Source organism: Sciurus vulgaris (genome assembly GCF_902686455.1).
Source record: "Sciurus vulgaris genome assembly, chromosome: 1".
Classification (NCBI taxonomy): domain Eukaryota; kingdom Metazoa; phylum Chordata; class Mammalia; order Rodentia; family Sciuridae; genus Sciurus; species Sciurus vulgaris.
In genome coordinates this window covers 169,174,155-169,198,857 of record NC_136461.1, presented here as the reverse complement: position 1 = coordinate 169,198,857, position 24,703 = coordinate 169,174,155, and the positions used below count along the sequence as shown (strand labels likewise).

At 35.2% G+C, this 24,703-nt stretch overlaps 1 protein-coding gene and 1 pseudogene across 2 annotated transcripts in view; one reads left to right on the top strand and one right to left on the bottom strand.

Moving 5' to 3' along the window:
- The window catches only part of VIRMA (vir like m6A methyltransferase associated), a 56,189-nt gene extending 40,545 nt beyond the window's left edge, over window positions 1-15,644 (top strand). Inside the window, exons 16-24 of the mRNA XM_079116793.1 lie at window positions 958-1,175; window positions 3,328-3,460; window positions 8,197-8,349; window positions 9,065-9,225; window positions 10,236-10,332; window positions 12,142-12,308; window positions 12,798-13,129; window positions 13,930-14,073; window positions 15,311-15,644. Coding sequence (XP_078972919.1) covers window positions 958-1,175; window positions 3,328-3,460; window positions 8,197-8,349; window positions 9,065-9,225; window positions 10,236-10,332; window positions 12,142-12,308; window positions 12,798-13,129; window positions 13,930-14,073; window positions 15,311-15,465 — 1,560 coding nt within the window. The 3' untranslated portion in view covers window positions 15,466-15,644. The remainder of the gene's footprint in view (window positions 1-957; window positions 1,176-3,327; window positions 3,461-8,196; window positions 8,350-9,064; window positions 9,226-10,235; window positions 10,333-12,141; window positions 12,309-12,797; window positions 13,130-13,929; window positions 14,074-15,310) is intronic.
- Window positions 15,645-21,020: 5,376 nt separating this feature from the next.
- LOC306658892 (band 4.1-like protein 5) lies at window positions 21,021-24,002 on the bottom strand (annotated as a pseudogene). The gene has a single exon. The product of its transcript is annotated as a band 4.1-like protein 5 (transcript).
- Window positions 24,003-24,703: the final 701 nt, after the last annotated feature.

Below are 24,703 nucleotides of genomic sequence, written 5' to 3'. Positions count from 1 at the left end.
CTTGGATTGCATGACTATTCTTCCTCCCATATCACACAGATCACATCCATGACTTCACTTTGTTATCCCTTCCTTCTGATTCACACCTTTGTTTTATAGCCCCAAGCTTAGTTGAATACTAATTTGCAGTTTTTTGAAGTAATTAAAGGTGATTAAATATAAAATATACCCCAGAATACCTCTATATACTTCAATTTGCTTCTGTAAAAAGAGTTGTGGAAGTTTTTAGAGTTATCATTAGTTAAACTTGCTTTGTATTGGAAAACTAGAATTTTTTAAGTATATAAAAAGTAGAGGGGAATATTTAATTGGAGGACTGCTTAAATGTTTATTTGCTCCATCACTTTTTATGATGGTTTAAATTCCCATATTAATATGTTAAAATGTGTTTCTCTGAATGGTTTCTTTATAAGCTAAAAAAAGATACCATGGAATAAATGATAAAGTGATTTAAAATAGTTAACCTTTTTATTTAATCATTTGGAAGTAGGAAGTATACTTAATAAAATATAGAAGGAAAATATTTTTAAAATGTGTTCCTTTAAAGTAAAAATACCATAAAGTAAAATATTCAAGCATTTCTCTAGTGTGTATTGGTACATTAACTCTCTTTGTGTGTGTGGTACTGGAGATTGAACTCAGGGATGCTCTGCCACTGAACTGTATCACCAGTCCATTTTATTTTTCATTCTTGCTAAGTTGCTGAGGCTGACTTGGAATCCTTTTGCCTCAGTCCCCATAAATCTGATTACAGGTGTTCACCACTGTACCTGGCCTTAAGTTAACTTTTATAAAAGGGGCAAACAAGTCCTTTGTTCTTGATGTATTTGAATCTATGTTTGGATGGGATCATAACAACAATATTTTAATGAGATAATTGTTAAGAATTAATTGCTCTGTACTTCCGAATAAATAGTTAAAATCTGTTTTTTTCCCGGTTCCTTTCCTCACCTACAGGACATTGCACTTATTTTGCCAACATCTTCTGAAGGTTCTATTTCTGAACTGGAGCAGCTCTCCAATTCTCTACCAAATAAAGAACTGATGGCCTCAATCTGTGACTGTCTATTAGCTACTTTAGCTAACTCTGAGAGCAGTTACAACTGTTTGCTGACATGTGTTAGAACAATGATGTTTCTTGCAGAGCATGATTATGGATTATTTCATTTAAAAAGGTAATGCTTTGTCAAACATAATATATACTGTTAGATTTAATTTTTTTCTATTGTGCACCCCCCAATTAATTGATTTATACCTACTGTAGAAGGTCGAAGGTATTATTTATTTCATGGGAAAATTTTTATGTTTATGGAAAAGACTCATTAGCGGTGCAGTAAAAATGTTTTTTAATTTTTATTTTAACTGGGCGCAGTGGTACACGCCTGTAATCCCAGCAGCTCAGGAGGCTGAGCAGGAGGATTGCGAGTTCAAAGCTAGCCTCAGCAATGGTGAGGTGCAAAGCAACTCAGTGAGACCCTGTAAATAAAATACAAAATAGGGTTGGGAATGTGGCTCAGTGATAAAGTGCCCCTGAGTTCAATCCCCAGTACCCCAAAAAAAAAAAAAAAAAAAAAAAATATTGTATTTTATTGGTGAGTAATATTCTAGCAGTCTGAGTTGTTTTTAATTTCCAGTGATTATGAATAAAGCTATTCTACACTTTTAATGCAGATACAGGTTTTTGTGTGTACCTTCATTTCTCTTGGTATTGGGGCATGTGATAAATGTATGTTTAACCTTTTAAGAAAATGCCAAATTGTTTTCCAAAGTAGATATATCATTTTGCATTCCTAGCAGCAGTGCTTTAAAGTTCTAGTTGCTCCTCATTCTTATCAGAACTTGGTGTTGTCAGTTACTTTGTTTAGTGGGGTTTTGCTGTGTTGCCCAGGCTGCCCTTGAACTCCTGGTTCATATAATTTCTACCTCCCAAGTAGCAGGGACCACAGTCAGTACCTCTGTGCCCAGCTTTGTTAGGTTTTTTGATTTTAGATATTCTAATACTTTTTTTTTTCTTTTTCTTTTTTATTTCTTTTTCTTCTGCCCCACCGCACCCCCCATACTGGAGATTGAACCCAGAGGTGCTCTAACACTGAGCTACATCTCTAATCCTTTTTATTTTTTCTTTTGAGACAGAGTTTTGATAAGTTCCCCAGGCTGGCCTGGAACTTTTCTGGAATTATAGCATGCACTCCCAGCTTATATTATTTTTTCATAGATTGTGAATGTATAACTCACTTGCTTAAAGTTTTATGTAGTGGCTAGTAATTTGTATTGTCCATTTTTTAACCCATTCTTTTTTCATTAACAGTTTTATCTTTTTCTTTATATTTTCTCATTCCTGTATCTTTCCATTTTATTATGTTCTCAAGAGCTGGAATCTTATCTTTCTTCCTTTTGTTTTGCTTCCCCAAAGTCTTGCATGATGTCATTTCAGAATCTAACCATATTTTCCAAACACTGCATGTTTAATATTAATATCATATTTATTTTCATTTTGGCTAACTATATTATAACTTAAAGAATATAATTGAATATTAGAATAGTTTTTCCTTGAATTCTCTTGGTCAACTAAGAACTGTATAAATGTCTAGAATTATTTTAGCAGGGCTGTATATTATCAAGATTTTAGATATATATTGCAATTATTGTGCTGAAATCTTTCTGTATTGAGGTTGGCAAACTGTTCTGTAGACTAGATCCAGTCTGCTTCCAGTTTTTGTAAATAAAATGTTCCTTGAACACAGCCATTGTTTATGTAGTGTCTAAGACTACTTTCCTGATAATACCAACAGAATTAAGCAGTAGTGACTGAGATTGCTGTTGTAAAAAAGAGGTAAATAAACTGAGCCTGTATATAACCTGCACAGCCAAAATTATATACCATCTAACTTTTATCAGAGAAGTTTGATGACCTCTGCTTTAGACCTTTGATTCTTTTTGTCAGATTAGAGTGTTGTAGGAATAATCATTCTTTGTAACTGTTAGGTAATTTAGGCTTTCTGGGCAAGGTTTTGAGTTAGCTATATACCCATCTTATGTTAGAGAAGTCTTCAAGTCCCTCAACAAATAGGGAACTATTAAGTTTCTGATGCTAGGCTTTATAAATTTATTATTTGGAAAATTTTTGTCTTTATAAGCTTGAAGCTTTAAAAGGAATTGGTAAATATAGATATCACTTTGTTACATTGTGTATATGTGAAAGTATTTTTTCATTTTTAAAATTGTGGAATATGTTTTACTCTGTCCGAACTTAGTTCATTTCTTATACTAGCTTTATGTACTCATATCTCCAACACAATATTTCATCTTTATTTTCTTTGTTTACAGTTCTTTAAGGAAAAACAGTAGTGCTCTGCATAGTTTACTAAAACGAGTGGTCAGCACATTTAGTAAGGACACAGGAGAACTTGCATCGTCATTTTTGGAATTTATGAGACAAATTCTTAACTCTGACACAATGGTAAGTATGTGTGTGTTTTACAGACTTTATCATAATTTTAAAAAACACAAGTTAAAAAATATCTTGGAACTTAGAATAGTGCTTTGTTTTCTCTACCCCCATCCTACTCTAAATACTGACTTCTGATGTATTTTAGAAAAATGATATTTAAGAGTAGAATATATTGAGGGTTGGGATTGTGCCTCAGTGGTAGAGTGCTTGCCTCACACGTGTGAGGCACTGGGTTTGATCCTCAGCACCACATAAAATGAATAAATAAAATAAAGGTATTGTGTCTATAACTAAAAAAAAATTTTTTTAAAGAGTAGAATATATTGCATTTTTTTAAAATTTAGTAGGCATTGTTAATTTGTGAAAATCCTATTACTTTGCAAGAGAGAAAAGTACTACCTATATTGCCTCCATTGATAATTTTTGCCCTTGAGTTACCTTCCTGGAGTAATCAGAATAGTCAAGTTTTGCCAATCTCTTTTCATGAGTTTTAGTGTTGATTGATCTCTAACTTGAATAAAAAGAACAAGGAAATAAAATGATTATGTGTATTTGTTTTAAAGAGACATTTTACAATATTTTGACATTAAAGGGAAAATAGTCTATTTCTTCTTTAATTCATTGAAAATCAATTGAAGGTAAGGAATAAGATAGAATAGGACAGATCCACCTTCACCATTTTCTATATAACTAACCGTAGGCAAATGAGTCAGGGTATTTGAAATCATCCAGGAAGGTTTTTTTTGTTTTGTTTTGATTTTTTGTTTGTTTGTTTTATTTTTAACTATAACCTGTCAATTTATGGGGTGCAGTGTGATGGGTTTTCCCCCAACATTTTTTATTGGTGCAATATAGTTGTGTGTATTTATGAGTTTTGTTATTACAAAACCATAATATTTGTAAGTGCACACAATATAACAATATAATTTGGCTAATATCACTACTCAGCACTTCACCCCTCTCTCCCCAACACCCTATTCTCTAAAAGTATTTATTTACTGTCAATTAAGCATTAACTGATTGTGTTTTATTTTTTAAAAAATATTTTTAGATGTTGATAGACCTTTATTTTATTCACTTATTTATATGAGGTGCTGAGAATCAAATCCAGTGCCTCACATTTGCTAGGCAAGTGCTCTCTACCACTGATCCACAACCCCAGGCCCCTAAGCGTGTTTTAGATGTTGTGATTTGGGGATGACTAATAATACTAAAGTATTTTGGGTCCATCATAGATATGAATTAAGAATTATTTTGTCCTTAAAATAGAATTTTAACACTTTTCAGACATTGGAACTGTACCTGACTTTGGACCAGCAAGCAGAGCCCCTACACACTCACCTTGCTAATACAGACTAGAACAGCCTGCGTGGGGGAACTGACTCTAAAAGAAGGAATTGTATAGTGTTGAAAGACATTAAATTGTATAAAATAACTTGCTCTGCTAAAAACCCACAGTGTTTTGATTTGGTACTTAAATGATATTTTTGGAGTGAAAATCATCACTAAGTCTCATATGTGACTTCAACATAAATAATATTTTATTGTATTAAAGAGTATTGTATTGATTTGCCAAAGTTTTGTAACTTAGTAAAGGTATTACCTTCCTTGGATTTGTACTTTATGATTTAGCATGCTGTATCGTGGGCTGGTGATGTTAACTAAAAAAATAAAGTCATTACCTGGAAAAAAAAAAAAAAAAAAATTACTTTGCTGGGTGCAGTGATGCATGCCTGTAATCCCAACAGCTCGGGGAGAGTTCAAAGCCAGCCTCAGCAACTTATTGAGGCGCTCAGCTACTCAGTGAGATCCTGTCTCTAAATAAAATACAAAAAAAGGGTTGGGGATGTGGCTCAGTGGTTAAGCACCCTAGGTTTAATCCACAGTACCAAAAAAAAAGGAATTATTTCATTAACTCTAAAAGCTTGTTGTTAAAATTTAAGTAAAATTCCTTGGGCTGGGGTTGTGCTCAGTGGTAGAGTGCTTGCCTAGCTTGTGTGAAGCATTAGGTTCGATTGTCAGCACCGCATATGAATAAATAAAAATAAGGCCCATTGACAACTAAAAAAATTTAAAAAAAAAAAAAAGATTCCTCTTGCCAGATGTGGCACATGTCTGTAATCCCAGAGATTCAGGAGGCTGAGACAGGAGTTTTGCAAGTTCAAGGACAGCCTTAACAACTTAGTAAGACCCTAAGCAATTAGTGAGATTCTGTCTCAAAATAAAAAATGAAGTAAAAGACTCAGGGTGTGACTTAGTGGTAAAGTGTTCCTGGGTTAAATCCTTAGTACTCCTCTGCCCTCCCTTTTTTTTAAAAAAAAAAAAAAGAGTCCTCAAAATCATGTTGTATTGTGGATCAAATTCCAAAACCATCAATCAATAGGCCTTCCTTTAAGAGGTATTTGGGGGCTGGGGAGATAGCTCAGTCGGCATTGCAAGCACAAGACCCTGGGTTCGATCCCCAGCACTGAAAAAAAAAAAAAAAAAAAAAGAGGTATTTGGGGTAAAATAACTTTGGAAATATTTCCCCCATTGGAGCTCAGCTGTACAAATTATTATAGTAAAATGGTTAATAGGTCCTGAAAGTTTTACAGTCAATGCAGCTTTGCTTAAATGTATAACTTTTAAAACACTTGTGTTGCTGAAACTGGCTTTGAACTTGTGATCCTCCTGCCACAGCCTCTGGAGCCACTGGGACTACAGGCATGCACCACTGTACCTGACTCCAGTTTCCTTTCAAATTGTTAACTCTTCTCTTACATTCTGGATAATTCTCTGAGTTCTTATCTTCCTAAGTGAACATCAGATTATGTTTCCTCTATTGCATAATAACTTTTGGTGTCTGTAGGATAAATTCTAAACTTTGTAGTATGACATTCAAGAACTTCCACTATCTGGCCAAAAAGCTAATGTTGCAGTCATTACTTCCTTAGAAAACATTTCTATATTATACCAGTGATCAGAAATTTTTTTTTTTTTTTGTGGTGCTGGGGATCGAACCCAGGGCCTTGTGCTTACGAGGCAAGCACTCTACCAACTGAGCTATCTCCCCAGCCCGATCATAAATATTTTTAAAAAATACTTTTAGTTGTAAATGGACACAATAACTTTATTTATTTATATTTTCTGTGATACAGAGGATCAAACCCAGTGCTTCACATATGCTAGACAAGTCCTTTACTACTGAGCCACAAACCCAGCCCTCATAAATCTTTTTTTCCTTGGTCACATTTCTCTTGCTGATGTCTCTGTCTCCCCCCATTTTCCCCCACCTTTTTTTTTTGGCCAAATGTGTTTATCAGTGCCTGTTTTAATGCATTTTAGTTCTGAAATTTTTTGAGATTTACTTTTCCTTCTTTGCTCTTAATAGCATGTTACTTGGATTTCTTCATTATAAATCATATATATATATGATTTATATATATATATGTATGTATGTATATATATGTATTTTTTTTCCCCACTCCACTTTGTGAAATTACCTCAGGCTATAAATCTGAATTAGCTTTTTCTCAGAATACTTCTGTAATGTCTCATACAGGCTGGGCACAGTGGTACACACCTGTAATCCCAGCAACTCTGGAAACTGAGGCAAGAGAATCACAAATTTGAGTCAAACTCAGCAATTCAGCAAGACTTTCTCTTGAAATAAAAAATAAAAAGGGCTAAGGATATAAGCTCAGTGGTAAAGAATCCCAGGGTTAGCTGGGTACAGTGCATGCCTGTAATCCCAGCAGCTTGGGAGGCTGAGGCAGGAGGATTGCAAGATGCTATATGAGATAGCTTTTTGCTTCTGGGCTAAGAACCTGTGCAGCACATCACTATATTGAATACTGTAGGCAGTTTTAACACAGCGGTAATGTCTATGGCTTCACCAAGTGTTAGGAACTTTTCATCTTCATTATAACGTATGGGATCACTGTAGTATGTGCTTTATGTTGTTCACCAAAGTGGTGTTCTGTATTGCCTGAGTGTATTAGGAAGTGCTGGCCTCATAGAATGAATTAAGAACTATTTCCTCTGCTTCCATCTTCTGGTCTAATTTCTTCCTTAAATGTTTTGTAGAATTCACCACTGAACCCATCTGGGTTTCTTTTCTTTTTTAATAAAGATTTGAAAGTACTACTCTTAGGCATGTACATGATACTCTACTGTAAGTTTTCTTTTCATATATAACAATGTGGATGATTTTAAAGTAGAAAATATTCACTTTTCTGTGTGATAGAAGGTAGTCTTAAGTGATTGTTGCTGTTTTCTTTAGTTGTTTGCCTTGTCTCTAGAAATACAATTTCAGGGTCTTTCAGTTCTTTATTTTAGTAAGTATTTAATTAGTTTCTTTTTCTTTTCACATTTTTAATTGGTGCATTATAGTTATACATAATTATGGGATTTATTGTTATGTTTATACGTATAGACATTATAACAATATAATTTGGCGAAGTTTTTTTAACTTTTGAGCCTCAGTGTGTTTTGTGTCCTATGAGTACCAGAGGGTTTGCAATTAAATATTTTTTCTTGAGAATTCTTAATATTAGTAAGTTGAATATACATGTGTTTCCCTGTTTATTTTGTGAGTCTCAAACTTACTTCAACTTCAACTAAAATCCTTATAACTATCTGTTTGTACTTAATGTAAAACCAAACATTGAGAAGATTGCAGCAAGTGGCTTAAATATCTAAATAAGTTTAGAAGCATTTTTGAAAATTTCTCTTTCTCAAATTTAACTCGTGTGTGATATTTGCAGGGATGTTGTGGAGATGAAAGTGGTCTCATGGAAGTAGAGGGAGCTCATCCGTCACGGACAATGAGTATTAATGCTGCAGAGTTAAAACAACTTTTACAAAGCAAAGAAGAAAGTCCAGAAAATTTGTTCCTGGAACTAGAGAAACTTGTTTTGGTAAAAAAAAAAAAAAAAAAAAAAAAAAAAAAATGAAAAGAAAAGAAAAATAAATAAATAAAAGTAGAGTATTCCTGAGGCATATTTTCTTCTTAAACTAAGTTTTTCACAGCAACCTTTTTAAACAGTAATCTTTAGGACTGGGAATATAGCTCAGTAGAAGAACACTTGCCTAGCATGCACAAGGTCATGAGTTCAATCCCCAGTAGTGTGAAACAACAACAAAACCACCAACAACAAAAAACTAAGAAATAATCCTTTGCTGGATATTTCTACTACTCTGATAAATCTTTGGATTAATAATTTGGAGTGGAGTCCTCTTTACTATTGTGAATCTTAAAGGAGTAAATGTAAATAAAGGTAGTATTTTTCAAATTGTCAATTTCTGTATTCAGCATACTCCCTGCTGCCATTATTTAGAAATAAAATAAAATGGGGAGTGCTGACGATATAATAGTGATAGAGCTCCTGCCTATCATGCACAAGGCCCTGGGTTCAATCCCAAACACTGAAAAAAAAAGAAAACAAAGGGGGAAAAAAAAATTATGATTTTGGTGTTTATTTTAATATGTTTAAGTTGAAACTTTCTTGATGATGTTCCACATTCTTTAGTAGTGAAATAATTTAACTCTTTTGGCTAAAGAGTCAGTAGATTACAACTGTAAGTGTTCAAGTTCTATCTGCACTTTCTTATTCCACTTTTGTGTATGTCTAGGAACATTCAAAAGATGATGACAATCTGGATTCTTTGTTGGACAATGTAGTTGGACTTAAACAGGTGCTGGAGTCATCAGGTGATCCTTTACCTCTTAGTGACCAGGATGTAGAACCAGTACTTTCAGCTCCAGAATCTCTCCAGAATCTGTTTAACAATAGGTAAATCAAGTAATGTTTTGTATTTGAGTAAATATTACCTATGTAAAGGCGGGAAACTAGAGAGGGTCAACTAACTTTTTTTTTTTTTTGATAAAGGGTGAGTTAGTAAAAATTCTGGTTCTACAGATCACAGATACCCTCTGTTGCATGTTCTTTTGTAGTTTTTTAATTTATTTTGCTTTTTAAGAAAAAACTTTTTAAAAATATCCAATTGTAATAATAATGTAAATGATGCTGATAAAATGATAGATGTTTAGAATTTGTTTAAGGTAAGGGGAGATGATTCAGCAATAAGCAAATCCAAACAAGAGGAAATCAACAGTTGCTGAAGCTTACAAAGATTTTAAAATCATATCTCTTAACATGTGCTCTTGTTTGCATATGAAAATTTCCATGATGAAAATTAAGATTACAATAATTGTATTATAACCTATGATTTCTAATGTAATATAATTCGATTATATTAAAATTGTGGGCTACCAAAATGTGTGTTGTCTGTGGAAATTTATTACAAATAAATCAAATCACCATTTGCTTTAAGAAAAAAAAATATCCAAATCATGCATGGCAGGCACTCTATGCATAGCATGCACAGGCTGGCAGAATAGGCAAAAATTTACTTATCTCTGATGTAGAGGATATATGCCTCTTAATCTTTGGTGCACTAAAGCTTTAATAAGCTTTTGTGTGTGTGTGGGGGGGGGTAATGGGGAATGAACCCAGGGGTACTGGCCTCAGAACTTGAGATTCTCCTGCCTCAACCTTCCTGGTCACTATTATTGTAGATATCTGCCACCATGCCTGGCTTCTAATGGCCTTTCAAGTTTCTAGTTTTAAATGATTCTTAATTATTGGGAATAGCTTTTTGAAAGTCTTTTAAGTGCTAATTTTAGTAATACTTCAGAGGATCATATTTTTGATTATACCCTTCTATAGATTATACTTAGAAGATAAGCTAAAATATTTGATTTTGAAATTCTGCTTTTTACCAAATACTTTTCATTTCCTAGGACTGCATATGTGTTAACTGATGTCATGGATGATCAGTTGAAATCTATGTGGTTTACTCCATTTCAGGCTGAAGAGATTGATACAGATCTGGATTTGGTATAAAGTTTTTTATTACTAAATATTTAGAAAAAAGTTATTGATATTTTTTTTTGTTCATTTCTTTGTGTGTCGTTAACATTATAATAGTTTACATATTATATAGCTGGTCAGGTCTACTTCATGATCAGTACATTATTATGCCAGTTGCCCACTTTCTGGTATGTAGAACTCTCTGTTTTTTATGCTGCTTGTTTTGCTTCTTTTTTAGTGACTTTTATTTTGGGAATGAGACTTTTAAGGGAAAAAAATGACATTTTTGTGTAACTGCTCTGAAGTACTTTATTTTCTTATATCTTTAGGGTATAGAATAGAGACTATTATCCCATGAAATAATAGTTCATTCTTTTGGGGGTGGCTCAAACCAGGGTGTCATACATGTTAGGCAGATGTTCTTGTTCTACCTCACAGTTACATCCCCAGTCTCAACTGTTTATTCTTGCATTTTTGGGGGAGGGTTTTGTGCCAGGGATTGAACCCAGGGGTGCTCAACCACTGGGCCACATCTCCAGCCCATTTTACCTTTTTATTTTGAGACAGGGTATTGCTAAGTTTCTGAGACTGACTTTGAACTTGCAGTCCTCCTATTTCAGCCTCCTGAGCCACTGGGATTATAGGCATGTGCCACTGTCTTAAAATAAAGAATGGAAAGGACTGGGAATGTGACTCAGAAGTTAAGCACCCTGGGTTCAGTCCCCAATACCAAAATAAATAAATGAACAAGATTTTTTAAAATTATATATAATTCAATTAAAATTTCATTAAATAATATAATTTTAGTATAAATTGGTCAGTGAATCATTAGAACTGTATTTTCCAGTAAGACCTCATAGAATGATGGAAATGTTCTATAATCTGTCTGCCCTGTTCAGTACAGTAGCCAGTAGCCTCATGTAACTTTTGTACAGTTGAAATGTAGCTAGTATGATTACGGAACTGAGTCTTATTTTGACTTAATTTTAGTTTTAAATTTAAAAAGGCATATGTAATTAGTTGCTATATATGGGCAGTACAGATGTAAAATATTTGTGTTAAAAATTGTTCTTTTTGACTGGGCACAGTGATGCACGCCTGTAATCCCAGCAGCTTGGGAGGCTGAGGTAGGAGGATCATGAGATCAGAGTCAGCCTCAGTAAAAAATAAGGTGCTGAGCAACTCAATGAGATCCTGTCTCTAAAATACAAAAAAGGACTAGGGATATGGCTCAGTGGTTGAGTGCCCTTGGGTTCAACCCCCCAGTACCAAAAAAAAAAGCATGTTTTTTCATAACTTAACCACAACTGTCCTACAGTGATCATTGTGACATAGTTTAGAGAAATTGTAGGTCTCTTAAGCATGATATATTTGAAATGCAAACTTAATTTTGGTTTTTCTGAAATTAAACTTATGTGAGAACCTCATTAGATGCATGGAGCTTTGGGAATCTGTGATGAAGAATCATTTTATAGTAGAAATGGGTAGTTATACAAGGCTGGCAGAGTACGTCATTTTCAGATTCTTTTGGAAACATTCTAGAGGTATTGCAGTGTTAATTTATATGGCAAAATCCTGAGTTTCCTCTCAGGCAATGCAAGTCCTCTAGATTTATAGCCCTGCTTTGAGAAGGAGTGCCACTAAAGAAAGTCATTGAATTCCTAACTTTTTTAAAATTATCATTAACTACCAATGATGTTACTTTCTGAAAAGATGAAGAGAGGTAGATCCATAGTTCATTTACTATGAGAGTTAAATATAATTTATAAATAATTTCTGTAGTCAAATGTTACATTAGTAATTTAAGTTGTATTTTGTTTCATTTTTATGACACAGGTAAAGGTTGACTTGATTGAATTGTCTGAAAAATGTTGTAGTGACTTTGATTTGCACTCAGAATTAGAGCGCTCATTTTTGTCAGAACCATCATCTCCAGGAAGAACCAAGACTACCAAAGGATTCAAACTTGGGAAGCACAAACATGAGACTTTTATAACTTCAAGGTAAAACTTTTTCTGCTAAAGGTACTATTTTAAGATAAATGCATGACTATTTAACATAGCACTTGACTCATGAATGTTATTTGGATTTTTTAAAAGATAATTTGGCTAAAATACACTCATTATTTATGTTATATCTGTTTCTCTTTTTCCAATGCTGGGCTTGAACCCAGGTCCTCAAATTCGCTAAGCACACTTTCTACCACAGAGCTAGCCCCAGCCCCTGTTATGTTGTTATTTATGAAAGTTTGGAAGTGTTGAATAAGAAATGAACTGAATTGTTTTAAAAATTTGTTAATCATATAAATGAAATGAGAGTGCTATTCTTAACTAGTTTGTTGTATTATTGCAGAAAGTAATATAGATACTTGCAAAGTTAACAGAATTGGAGTAAGAAAAAAATGAAATTGAGTTTTCAAAATTGCAAAGATCAACTGTTTTCATGAAAAAGATGAAGAAAATCTATTTCATGAAGTATTTTTGTTTTAATAGTGGAAAATCTGAATACATTGAACCTGCCAAACGAGCTCATGTTGTGCCACCACCACGAGGAAGGGGCAGGGGAGGATTCGGACAGGGCATACGACCTCATGATATTTTTCGTCAGAGAAAACAGAACACAAGTAGGCCACCATCTATGCATGTGGATGACTTTGTTGCAGCTGAAAGTAAAGAAGTGGTCCCTCAAGATGGAATACCCCCACCAAAACGACCACTTAAAGTATCACAGAAGATTTCTTCTCGTGGTGGGTTTTCAGGCAATCGAGGAGGACGGGGTGCTTTTCATAGTCAAAATAGGTTTTTTACACCACCTGCTTCCAAAGGTAAGAACTTAGGTGTGTTTTCTAATGGATTAGAATATTGAAATATTAAATTATGCGATTCAAATGGCAGATTTAGATAAAGTTTTTCTGTTACCACAGTTGAACTGCTTATAGATCAGTTATACCATTGGCAGAGTATTCTGTTGGATAGGAGAGCAACCCCCTGCTTTTTAAGTTAACCTTTGATATAGTGCAGTTTTAGTGAGGACTGTAAAAGAAATCTTGGCTAATTATTTTCCGTTTACATTGACAATTTTATTTGTCCTGAGTAATATTCATACATTATTTTCACAACTGAACTTCTTAACAATTTCCTTAAAATTGTTCTATGTAGTTCACCATTGCTTCTTATCTCTTTGCTTCCAAGTATTGTATTTAATGTATTTTAAATTGTCTTAAGAGTCTAGAAACTGACTAAGAGAAATTACTCTTCACTGGTGACTTGATTTAGGAGGGTAGAGGGAACAGGATTGGAATTTACATTAATAGCAAACACTAAATTCTCTTTCAGGAACTCTTATAAGCACTATTTATAGTACTCTTATCAATCCCACGATACAGGTTCTGTTAATACCCCACTTTACAGAGAAGAAAACTGTCTGTCAGCTGACTAGTATTTGAACACTGGTAGCCTCTGCTCGTAACTACTGGGTGATGCTTCCACTATATAGTATATTCAGTTTATAGAATTAGAGTTTCTCTTCCATTAATTCTGAAGACTAAGAAAAACTTGTCACATCTTCCTTAATCCAATTGAGGCTATGAAAAATAAAGATTTCGGTTGTGTTATTTGTGTTTAGGAAACTACAGTCGTCGGGAGGGAACAAGAGGCTCCAGCTGGAGTGCTCAGAATACTCCTCGAGGAAATTACAATGAAAGTCGTGGTGGCCAGAGCAATTTTAACAGGGGCCCTCTTCCACCATTGAGACCACTTAGTTCTACAGGTATGTGTCCTCCCTACCTGATACTACTGAGAGAAGGGAAGTGAATTTCTTCTTTTACAATTGTTGAGTGACTCTCATTTGAGAGAGAGTAATTTAGAATATTGACTTACAATTTATATCTTTGAAATAATGCCCAATGCACATCTTCTGTCAAGGTAATCAGATCTTTAAATTCTGAACTGCCATTTCATGGTGATGTGCTGTATTTTAATAATGAAAGTCAATCCTTATACCCATTTAACCTATTATACCTATTTAACCATAAAGTATTTTTTAGATATACATGATAGTAGAGTGTATTTTGACATATTATACATACATGGAATATACCTTCTTCTAATCAGGATCCCATTCTCATGGTTAACTGCAAAGTATTTGATAATAGAAATGTCTTTATATAATTTATTCTGTTTTTATTTACAGTATTGTGTATATAAGAACATAATTTGTTTCTTTCAGCGCTTGGGATTTAATCCAGGGGTGCTCCACCATTGAGTTACATCCCCAGCCCTTCAAATTTTTTATTTTGAAACAGGGTCTTGAAACAGGGTGGCCTGGAACTTGCAGTCCTCCTGCCTTAACCTCCCAAGTAGCTAGGATTACAGGTGTGTGCCACTGTGCCTGACTTGTAATCTTCTTTTTTTTTTGGGGGGTGCTGGGGATTGAACCCAGGGCCTTGTGCTTACAAGGCAAGCGCTCTACTGACTGAGCTATCTCCCCAGCCCCATAATCTTTGTTTTTCTAAAACACTATCAAGTTCAGGATTTTTGCCAGAAGTGGCTTTGGTTTTAAATGCACATTTATTAAATAAGTTTTATTTGGGTATAATTCTTGTATATCATATACTTTACCTACTTAAAGTATACAATTCAGTGATCTTTATTACATTCCTAGAGATTTTAGAAGAGTTTAAATAATGAAGAGGATCTGGGCATGGTAGCATACGTTTGTAATCCCAGTGACTTGGGAGGCTGAGGCAGGAGGATTAAGTTTGAGACTAGCCTCAGCAATTTAACAAGACCCTAAGCAACTTGGTGAGACCTTGTTTTAAAATAAAAAATAAAAAGGGCTGGGAGATGTGGCTCAGTGGTTAAGTGCCCCTGGGTTCAATACCTGGTACCAAAAAAAAAAAAAAAAGGAAGAGGAATTTTTGGCTTGAACTATGTCATAAATTAGTTTCTACTTAGTGTGAAAGGAAAGGATGATGAAACTAAAAACTATGTTCTTTCTTTTATAGGTTACCGCCCAAGTCCTCGGGACCGTGCTTCTAGAGGTCGTGGGGGACTTGGACCTTCCTGGGCTAGTGCAAATAGTGGCAGTGGAGGTTCAAGAGGAAAGTTCGTTAGTGGAGGCAGTGGTAGAGGTCGTCACGTACGGTCTTTCACACGATAAAAATGCTTTGGAGAACATCCTAAGTGTGTATGGACATTTCATGAGGACAATAAAAAGACATTTAAGGACCAATTTAGAGTTAGCAGTTATCCGGAGACATCTGAGAGAATATTTTTATCTGAAGAAAGCAGATTTTGTTTCATACCTAACCTAAGATTTCAATAAAAATCCAAACTTTGTATGTATGTTTGTATATATTTTTCCCCTTTTTATATGACTATTTATTTAGAAAATTTCTAGGTAGAAAAACTAAATGACTTGTTTTGTATTTTTCTTGCCTATGCCACAGATGTTCCCAGTCTTTCTCAGCCCATGGCACCCTTTAATGTCTCAGTAATTTTTTTACAGCATACTTAGGTCAAAAGAAATACCTGATACTTTTGTTTATTAAGTAGTTAGGTCCAGGCAATTTATGTCATCATCACTAGTAACTGCGGACACTGCACGCCATCTCAGACTTTGGAATCAACATCATTTTCTTCTTCACTATGCTTATTTCATAGTACTTTTTATCATACTGCTGAAAATTTTACAAAGATACGCTGTCATAGAAAGGAATATAATGTTATCTAATGTTGAAAATGTTAAACTACCTCAAATTAGTAGTGTATGTGGTGTCCGACACGTGTTGCTATGTTTCCTTGAAATTTCAAAATATTCTCTGGCATCTATGTTAATTAATTTACTAAGGTGCCCTGGTTAAGGTTTGGGAATCATACCTGTACCAAAAGAAACAAAACACTTCTCTCTCCTACGTTAAAAAGAAAAGCAAACTTACTTTGTGTTTTGGCTTTGGACCATCTGATGTTGTTTTATTATATAGTTCATTAAAGCCTAAAAGGAGGCATATCCTAATATTGTTACTTTGGGAATCAGAAACATCTAATAAATGCTGGACTTTATATTCAGAAGTGAAGCTTACAACTTTGAGGAAGTAGCCATATTTTCCCCAAGGTATGTCTTAACACACTGAGCCTATATAAATGGCATAAAATATAGAGTTCTCTTAAAACAAAAAATAAGTGTATGAGTCTCATTCCATTCTTTTATTACTCTCTGTTTTGGCAAATTATTTGTGAGTAAATAGAACGTCTCAGTTCTTCAAGAAAATGCATTAAAGAAAAGCTCAGCTCTAAAGATTCTGATTTTTAACTGGAAGATAATGGAAAACTTCATAACTAGTGACTTCCCAAAACCCAAGTGTCTTAGTCTGCTCAGGCTGCTATAACAAAATACCACAGGCTTAAGCAACAAAACTTTCTTATTTCTGGAGACTTAGAAATCTCAAGATCAGGGTGCCAGCATGATTGGGTTTTCATGAGGGCCTTCTTGCTTGTTCTCACACATTCTTTCCTCAATGGCTTGCTTGCAAAAAGAGTTCTCATGTCTCTTCCTCTTTTTAATAAATGTACTAATCCTATCATGATGATCCTACCCTCAGGACAGTCTAAACCAAACTTCCCCAAGGCTCCACCTCCTAATATGCTCATATTCAGAGGTTAAATTTCAATATAGAAATTTAGTACATAAATTAACCTAAACCCCCTTCAATCCTAAAACATAATAGGTTCATCTTCTCTAAAGATATTTTTTACATATTGGGTGAATTAGAAATTTGTCTCTAATGCCTGACACAAATACACGTTAATGTTTCCCAGGTAACTGTTTCTTGAATGAGAACATCTGAATGTGTGTGTGTGTGTGTACATATATATATACATATTTTATTATTTGTTTTTTGGATAAAGTTGAATATAATCTTCAAGAAATATCAGAGAGGGCTGGGGAGATAGCTCAGCTGGTAGAGTGCTTGCCTTGCAAGCACAAGGCCCTGAGTTCGATCCCCAGTACCACAAAAAAAAAAAAAAGAAATATCAGAGAACAGTTTTTGTTATTTTAAGTCTTTTAGGTTATTACCAGTAATGCAGGTGAGCAAAGGTAATAAATTATTAGTATAGAAGCAAATTAATGTCAGGAAAATTGAACGTGTCCTGAGTAACTAAAAGTTCTAGATAAATGAGAAGGGAAGGAATCCAATACATTGATCACCCTTATTTGCATATATTATTCAGTCTTTATAACAATTCAACAAAGGAGGTTTAATCCTTATTTTCAGATTGAACAAGCTAAGGAGCATGACTCAAATGTGGTAGAAACAGAATTTAAAACCAGGTTGACTAGTTCCTAATTCCTTACCTCCTGACCATCTTGGAGAAGTAAGAAGCTACTTTTTAGGTTAAGTATTAGCAGAATTCATCATATGGAAGTGGAGTTCCAAAGACCTATTTAATTTTAGTTTTGAGACAAGGTCTTGCCTAAATTGCCAAGACTGACCTTAAGCTTGTGATCCTCCTGTCCCAGTCTCCCAGAGTGTCTAGAATTACAGGTGTTTGACACTGCACTTGACAATGGCATTTTTTGCATGCCATTTTAAAGCAAAAGGCAACACTAAAATAGACAAATGAAAATTCTTAAAATGTTTTCAAGTTAATAAATCACAACAATATTTGAGTTGGCAAACTGTACGTTATTCCCCAGTGAAGGTCTCTTGGTTTGCTGGAGAGACTTTGGGACTATTTTTGTTAAGCTTTGAACTAAAGTAAGCTTAATGGCTCCTCTGCTCCCCTCCCAAGTCTGCAGCTGCTTGAAGTATTTACTCTGGGGTGGAGTAACTTCTGTTAGACATTCTGGTAACCCAGGAATGGGACACTTGCTGTTAAGCATTTCACCTGCCCCTTCTTGAACAACTTAGAGTTCTTTGAAATTCATTGTTCTCTAAGTTAAATAAAGAATCAAAAATAATTCACCTGAAAGAATTGTATAAAGCAAATATTGAAAACGGTTCCACAAGCATGTAGAACTTTAGAAAGCTGTTCAACAGTTTTATCTCTGAAGCTTATTTGTTCTGATTAAAAAATGGGGAAATTTAGTAGCTAGGTATTAATCCTGGCTTGGTTATTGGTTAATTTTCTGTGTGTTATGAACAAATTATCGGGGCCTTTTAAGAACACATTCTAGGGCTGGGGGTTGTAGCTAGAGCGCTCACCTAGCACATGCGAGGCCCTGGGTTCGATCCTCAGCACCACATAAAAATAAAAGTTATTTTAAAAAATAAAAAACTATTCTATAATACAAAACAACTAAGAATGAACAAATATTTGTTGTAGAGTTAAAGTAAAAAGCAATTCAAAATTGGTAAACTGTATCGACTAAAAGACAAATGGGATAACAACTGAAAAAAGAAGGTTGCTAGAAAAACTTAACACCAAAAAACCCCCAAATAACCCAGCCAATAAACGGGCTAAGCCTCTGAACAGACACTTCACAGAAGAAATACAGTCAGTCAACAAAGGTATGAAAAAATGTTCAACATCTCTTTAACAGAGAACTATACATCAAAACTACTCTAAGATTTCATCTCACTCCAGTCAGAATGGCAATTATCAAGAATACAAACAATAATAAATGTTGGCAAGGATGTGGGGGAAAAGGTACGATTATACATTGCTGGTGGGACTGCAAATTGGTGCAACTACTATGGAAAGCCATGTGGAGATTCCTCAGAAAACTTGAAAGGGAGCCACCATTTGACCCAGCTATCCCACTCCTTAGTTTATACCCAAAGGACTTAAAATCAGCATATTACAGTGATGCAGTTACATCAATGTTTAGAGCAGCTCAATTCACAATAACTAAACTATGGAACCAACCAAGGTGTCCTTCAATAGATGAATGCATAAAAAATGTGGTAGATACACACACACACACACACACACACACACACACACACTGGAATATTACTCAGCCTTAAAGAAGGGTGAATTACGGCATTTGCTGGTGAATGGATGGAGGTGGAGAATATCATGCTAAGCAAAATAAGCCAAACCTAAAACACCAAAGGCTGAATGTTTCTCTGATACGTGGATACTAATTCACGATGGGAGGTGGCTAGGGAAGAATAGAGTTACTTTAGATTAGGTAGAGGGGATTGAAGGGAGGGGCAGGGGTATGAGGGTAGGAAGGATAAAATGAATCAGACGTTTTTACCCCATGTATATGTACAATTATAGGACAAGTGGTAACCTACATCATGTATAAACGGAAGAAGGAGAAATTATAATTCATTATATATGATGTATCAAAGTGCATTCTACTGTCATATAACTAATGAAAAAAAATGTTAAAGAAAAAATAACCGAAAAGGGAAACAACCTCAACAATAGCTTGAGGTCTAAGCTATATTACAATGCAATTGCACAAAGTTAGGGTTTTTTATCCATAGCATTCTGCTGTATCTATTAGAATTATGTTGTATGTTGTAACTATCATAATATTGCCTAAGACACAATAGGTATTCAATAGTAGTTAATGCACAATAAATAATTACATACATTGATAAGTTAAAAAAAAAGGAAGGGTTGCTGGGCACAGCACCCACCTGTAACCCAGCAACTTGGGAAACTGAGGCAAGAGGATGGCAAGGCCAGCCTAAGTAACTTAGCAAGACTCTGTCTCAAAGCAAAAGTTAAAAAGGGGCTGGAGATGTAGCTTAGTGGTAGTGAGGCCCTGAGTCCAATCCCAAAACTACTGCAAAAGATAAAATGGGTAATCAGATTAAAAGGAGGTCTCCAAATTTTCTCCTTTCCACCCCCCAGGAGAAATGTTCAGCTCTGATGTTGGTTGTTGGTTAACCAGTTAGCTATTATTACCATAACTAAGAAATAATGTTTTCTGATTCAAAATTAAGACTTACAGGGAGAGGATAAATTAGGTCTCATTTTCTACAGAACAGTAGCATAACTTGGTTACAACCATCAATGATATATTTCAAAATGACAAGAAGAGTAAGAAATTCCCAATATAAAAATTATGAATATTTGAAGAGATGGAAGAAGTATTTATAATCCTGATTTGATCATACATTATATCTACATTTTGATTTACTATAATCTATCATATAAAGATGTACATATACTATGTTTAATTTTTAAAAATTTTGAAAAGTTATAGGCAACTTTTACCTCTAGTACTTATATTACCTCTAATACATATAATTTTACCTCTAATACATTATATTGACACTGAAGACAACATAATGTTCTTACAAAAAATATTTAGTGGTGATACACTTGGGTATTTAATGATTAAAGATGGAAATGAACTGAAGTTTACCAATATATTTCTTTCTTTCTAAAGATGTCTGGGTTCACTTAATTATCTTTTTATTTTTATTTTTTGGACTGGGCATTGAATCCAGTGGCACTAAGCTACATCACCAGTCCCTTTTTTTTGGGGGGGGGGGGTACCAGGAATTGAATCCAGGGGTGCCTACTCACTGAGCCACATCCCCAGCCCCTTTTATTTTCAGGCAGTGCTCTCTGAATTGCTTAGGGCCTCACTAAATTTCTGAAGCTGCCTTTGAAATTGCAATCCTCCCGAGCCACTGGGATTACAGGTGTGCACCACTGCACCACTGCACCTGGCTCACCAGTCCTCATATATATATATATATATATATATATATATATATATATATATACATATTTTTAAATGATATATTATCATGCTAAAATCATTAAAAAATTCTTCCAAAGTCATAGTGGTACACATTCTTTTCAACATAGCATTTGTCATTATCACTGATGGCATACAGCTTCTTCAGATCCTCTTCCCTTCCACAGAAGAATTCAATCATGAATAGCATTATACAACTCAGTATAAAATAAATTCTTCCAAATATGCCCAATGTGATCAATCCTTTATAAACATCAGGAAACATATACCATCAACCTGGATGACCAAGAGTCCCACTGCCTTAGAGGCTTAACACTCATATCTCAGTCATGGTTGCATAACCAGGAAAATGAACATCATGATGGACTCCTGCATCTTTCACATTGTGCTCACGGACAAAGCCAGTGTAGTTTCTATGTGTGTTCTGGGGTGGGGGCAAAGCCCTGTGTTCCACCTGTTACCACCACTTTGACAGCAGTCATTGGCAGCAGAGAGCCATTTCCTGTCATGCTGGTCTGTTCCAGAATTCTGTGGAAGAGTCTCTATCTCCACCAGCACAGGACCAGAAGATGTGGAAGAAATTACAGACAGTAGATCTTAGACTCCAAGCCTGTTGGGAATCATTACTCTGGGTAGAAACATTGTGAACACTGAGTTCTTCAGGTTTTGCTGTACTTGCTTTTAAATGCAAAGTTCATCGAGAATATCATTTGCTAGGTCTTTCAGAAATCTTCTTGCCTTACTGGTCTTTGTGGTCCGATACTGTTTTCCCATTATATCTAAAATGTGATCCTAGTGGAATAAATCCTGAATGATGAGAACTCTTTTGGACAGGGTCTCAGAGGTGGAAGAAGGCATGATGCTCTACAGCACATTTCCATAAATGTTTGCATGCTTTTGGATGATCCAGTCTAAAAACAAATGTATGTTCCTGCTCTTTGCCCTGATCATCACCCTCTATGACCCCTAGGGTTGTCTTATTCTTCTTAAAATCTATTTGGGTTATATTGCGCAAAAAAAAAAAAAAAAAAAAAAAAGCCAGTTTTAGAGTCTCCTTCAAAAACAAGGACTCCTTTTGGGGTCAGTCCCAAACTATAGTCATCCCCATCTTCAGCCTTGACCACATGCATGACAACCCCATACATTTCTAGTCATTTGACTTCATTCAGATAATTGGTTTCAACTTGGGCTGGTGTCTGACTTCTGTATTCCTTCCATGCCTCAAAAATAGCCAGCTCCATCTCTTCAATCTGCATGGGCACAAACCTGAACTTGGAGACAAGTTCAGGACTGTGTTCAGCAAGATCATAGTCACCAAGTTCAGCTTGCAGATTATAAGCTGCCAATTGTACTGCTGTATCAAAGGGACATTCTAATTTTCCACTGAGAATATCTTGTTTTAACTGAGGGACAAATAAATACAGGGTTAGCTTTTCACAGAGATTATTTGGTTCTGAGGAATACAACTTAACTTGAAGATACAGACATTAAGGTGAACCAATTTCTACTTTTGTTTTTTATACTTTCTGTGCCATCCGACCAATGTGCTACTTGTGCAGAATCCATAAATCTCAAACCAAAATAGTCACTTTCAATAAGGTCCAGGTGATACATAATCTGATCAAACAACTCTGACTTTTTTAAGGATGGGGACAGCTCCTCAGGGACACCAAGAAATGGTGACCCACAGCGTGCATCTCCACCCTGCGCTAATCTCGGGCAGCTCACCAGTCCTTTTTATTTTTGAGACAGGGTCTCACTAAGTTGCTGAGGTTGACCTTGAATTTGTGATTCTCCTGCGTTGGCCTCCCGAGTAGCTGGGATTACAGGTGTGTGCCACCATGTCCAGGTCGCATAATTGAATGAAATTTTTATTTGTTTGTTTGTTTGTTTGTTTGTTTTTGGTGGTTCCTGGGATTTGAACCCAGGGCCTTGTGCATGCATTCTACTTCTGAGTTACATCCTCAGCCCCAAATTTTAATTTTTGAAACTACATTTGCTTCTTTGGTATCTTCTAGTCTCATGACTTTAAATAGCATGTCTACGTACTTTAAAATTCCAACCTATATCTTTTCTGTACTCCTAGATTTGTATCTCATCATTTCCACTACATCTCCAATAAATACCTCAGTTGGACACAACCAAACCAAACTCCAGCCATCTTCTTTTTCTCAGTAAGTGGTAACTCCATGCTTTTGGTTTCTCAGGCTAAAAACCTTAGAGTTGTCCTTACCCCCTCAGTTGCACACTTTACCCCTGAGCTAGCTGGCTTCCATCTTCAGACCATATCCAACTATTGTCTTCTCCACTGCAATCACACATCTAGTGTTGAGTCAACTGCAGTGTAGGAAAAAAGAATTTTCTTTTTTTCACTCTGAGACTACCCCAAATTCATATATTTAAAAATCCCATCCCCCTAACGTGATGAGATTAGATTAGGAGGGAGGTATCTTGGGGAAGTGATTAGGTTATGAGAGTGCGGTACTCAAGAGACACAGCTAGAAGGTAGCATCCGTGAACCAGAGTGCGGGTGGTCATCAGACACCGAATCTGCCAGTGTCACCGTCATGGATTTGCCATCTTCTGGAAATGTGAAAAGTAAATTTCTGTTGTGTGTAAACTACCGGTTTGTGGCATTTCATTATAGTAGACCAAACGGACTAATGTAGAGCCTCTAATGACCAAATTTTGCATAATTTGAGAAACAAATAGTGATAAAGCTGGATTACGTTATAGAAAAATAAATACATATATTTGATTCCATACTGAAATAAAGAAATGACTGAATAGATAAATAAGGGGTCAAAGGGAACAGATAACTCTTCCTAATAGAAGCACTCTAAAAAATGTACAAGGAATTAACTCCCTAATTGGTAATCCCATTGGGTAAATATCATACTGGAAATTGTTATTGGCAAGATCACTGATAGATGCTAAAACCAGTAGGTAAAACTGAGTAGAAACAGGATACTAACATTACCTCAAAATGTTTTCTCCAAGATATTTACCAGTTACAAAGGGAAAACTAATTTTACAATGAAGAAATCCAGAAGATATCTTAACCAAGCTGTCGAACTTAATATTACCAATAAGTCATCCGACATCATATACCCCTTAAGGTGATGTGCTGAGAAGAACTTATCACTTCTGCTCTATGTGTGCCCAAACTGCATAACCTTAATGAAATGATGAGAAAACATCAGAAAAACCCAATGCAAGAGACATTCTGCAAAATAGCAGACCAGTTAGTACTCATTAAAAGTGTTAAGGGCTGGGGTTCAATCCCCAGCACTACCACCAAAAAAAAAAAAGAGTCAAACTTATTGTCAACATGGTACACGCTTGTAATTCCAGAGTTAGAAGGATGGCAAGTTCAAGGACAGCCTCAGCAATTTAGTGAGACCTTATTTCAAAATAAAAAATAAAAAGGACTAGGGATGTATCTCAGTAGTAAGTACCTCTAAGTTCGATTCTCAGTACCCCCTCCGCCCAGGAAAAAAAAGTGTCACGGTCATGAAAGACAAAGGAATTCTAAGGAATTATTACAAATTAGAGGAAATTAAGGAGGTAGGACAGCTAAATGCGTTGTAGATTGGATTGAATTCTAGATTGGATCTGGAACAGAAAAGAGGTAGTCACTTGCTGGTGGCAAATGAAGTGGTAACTAGGTATTTTTGTTGTTGTTGTTTGGGGGGTTATTCTGAAAGTTGATCTAAAAATTGCA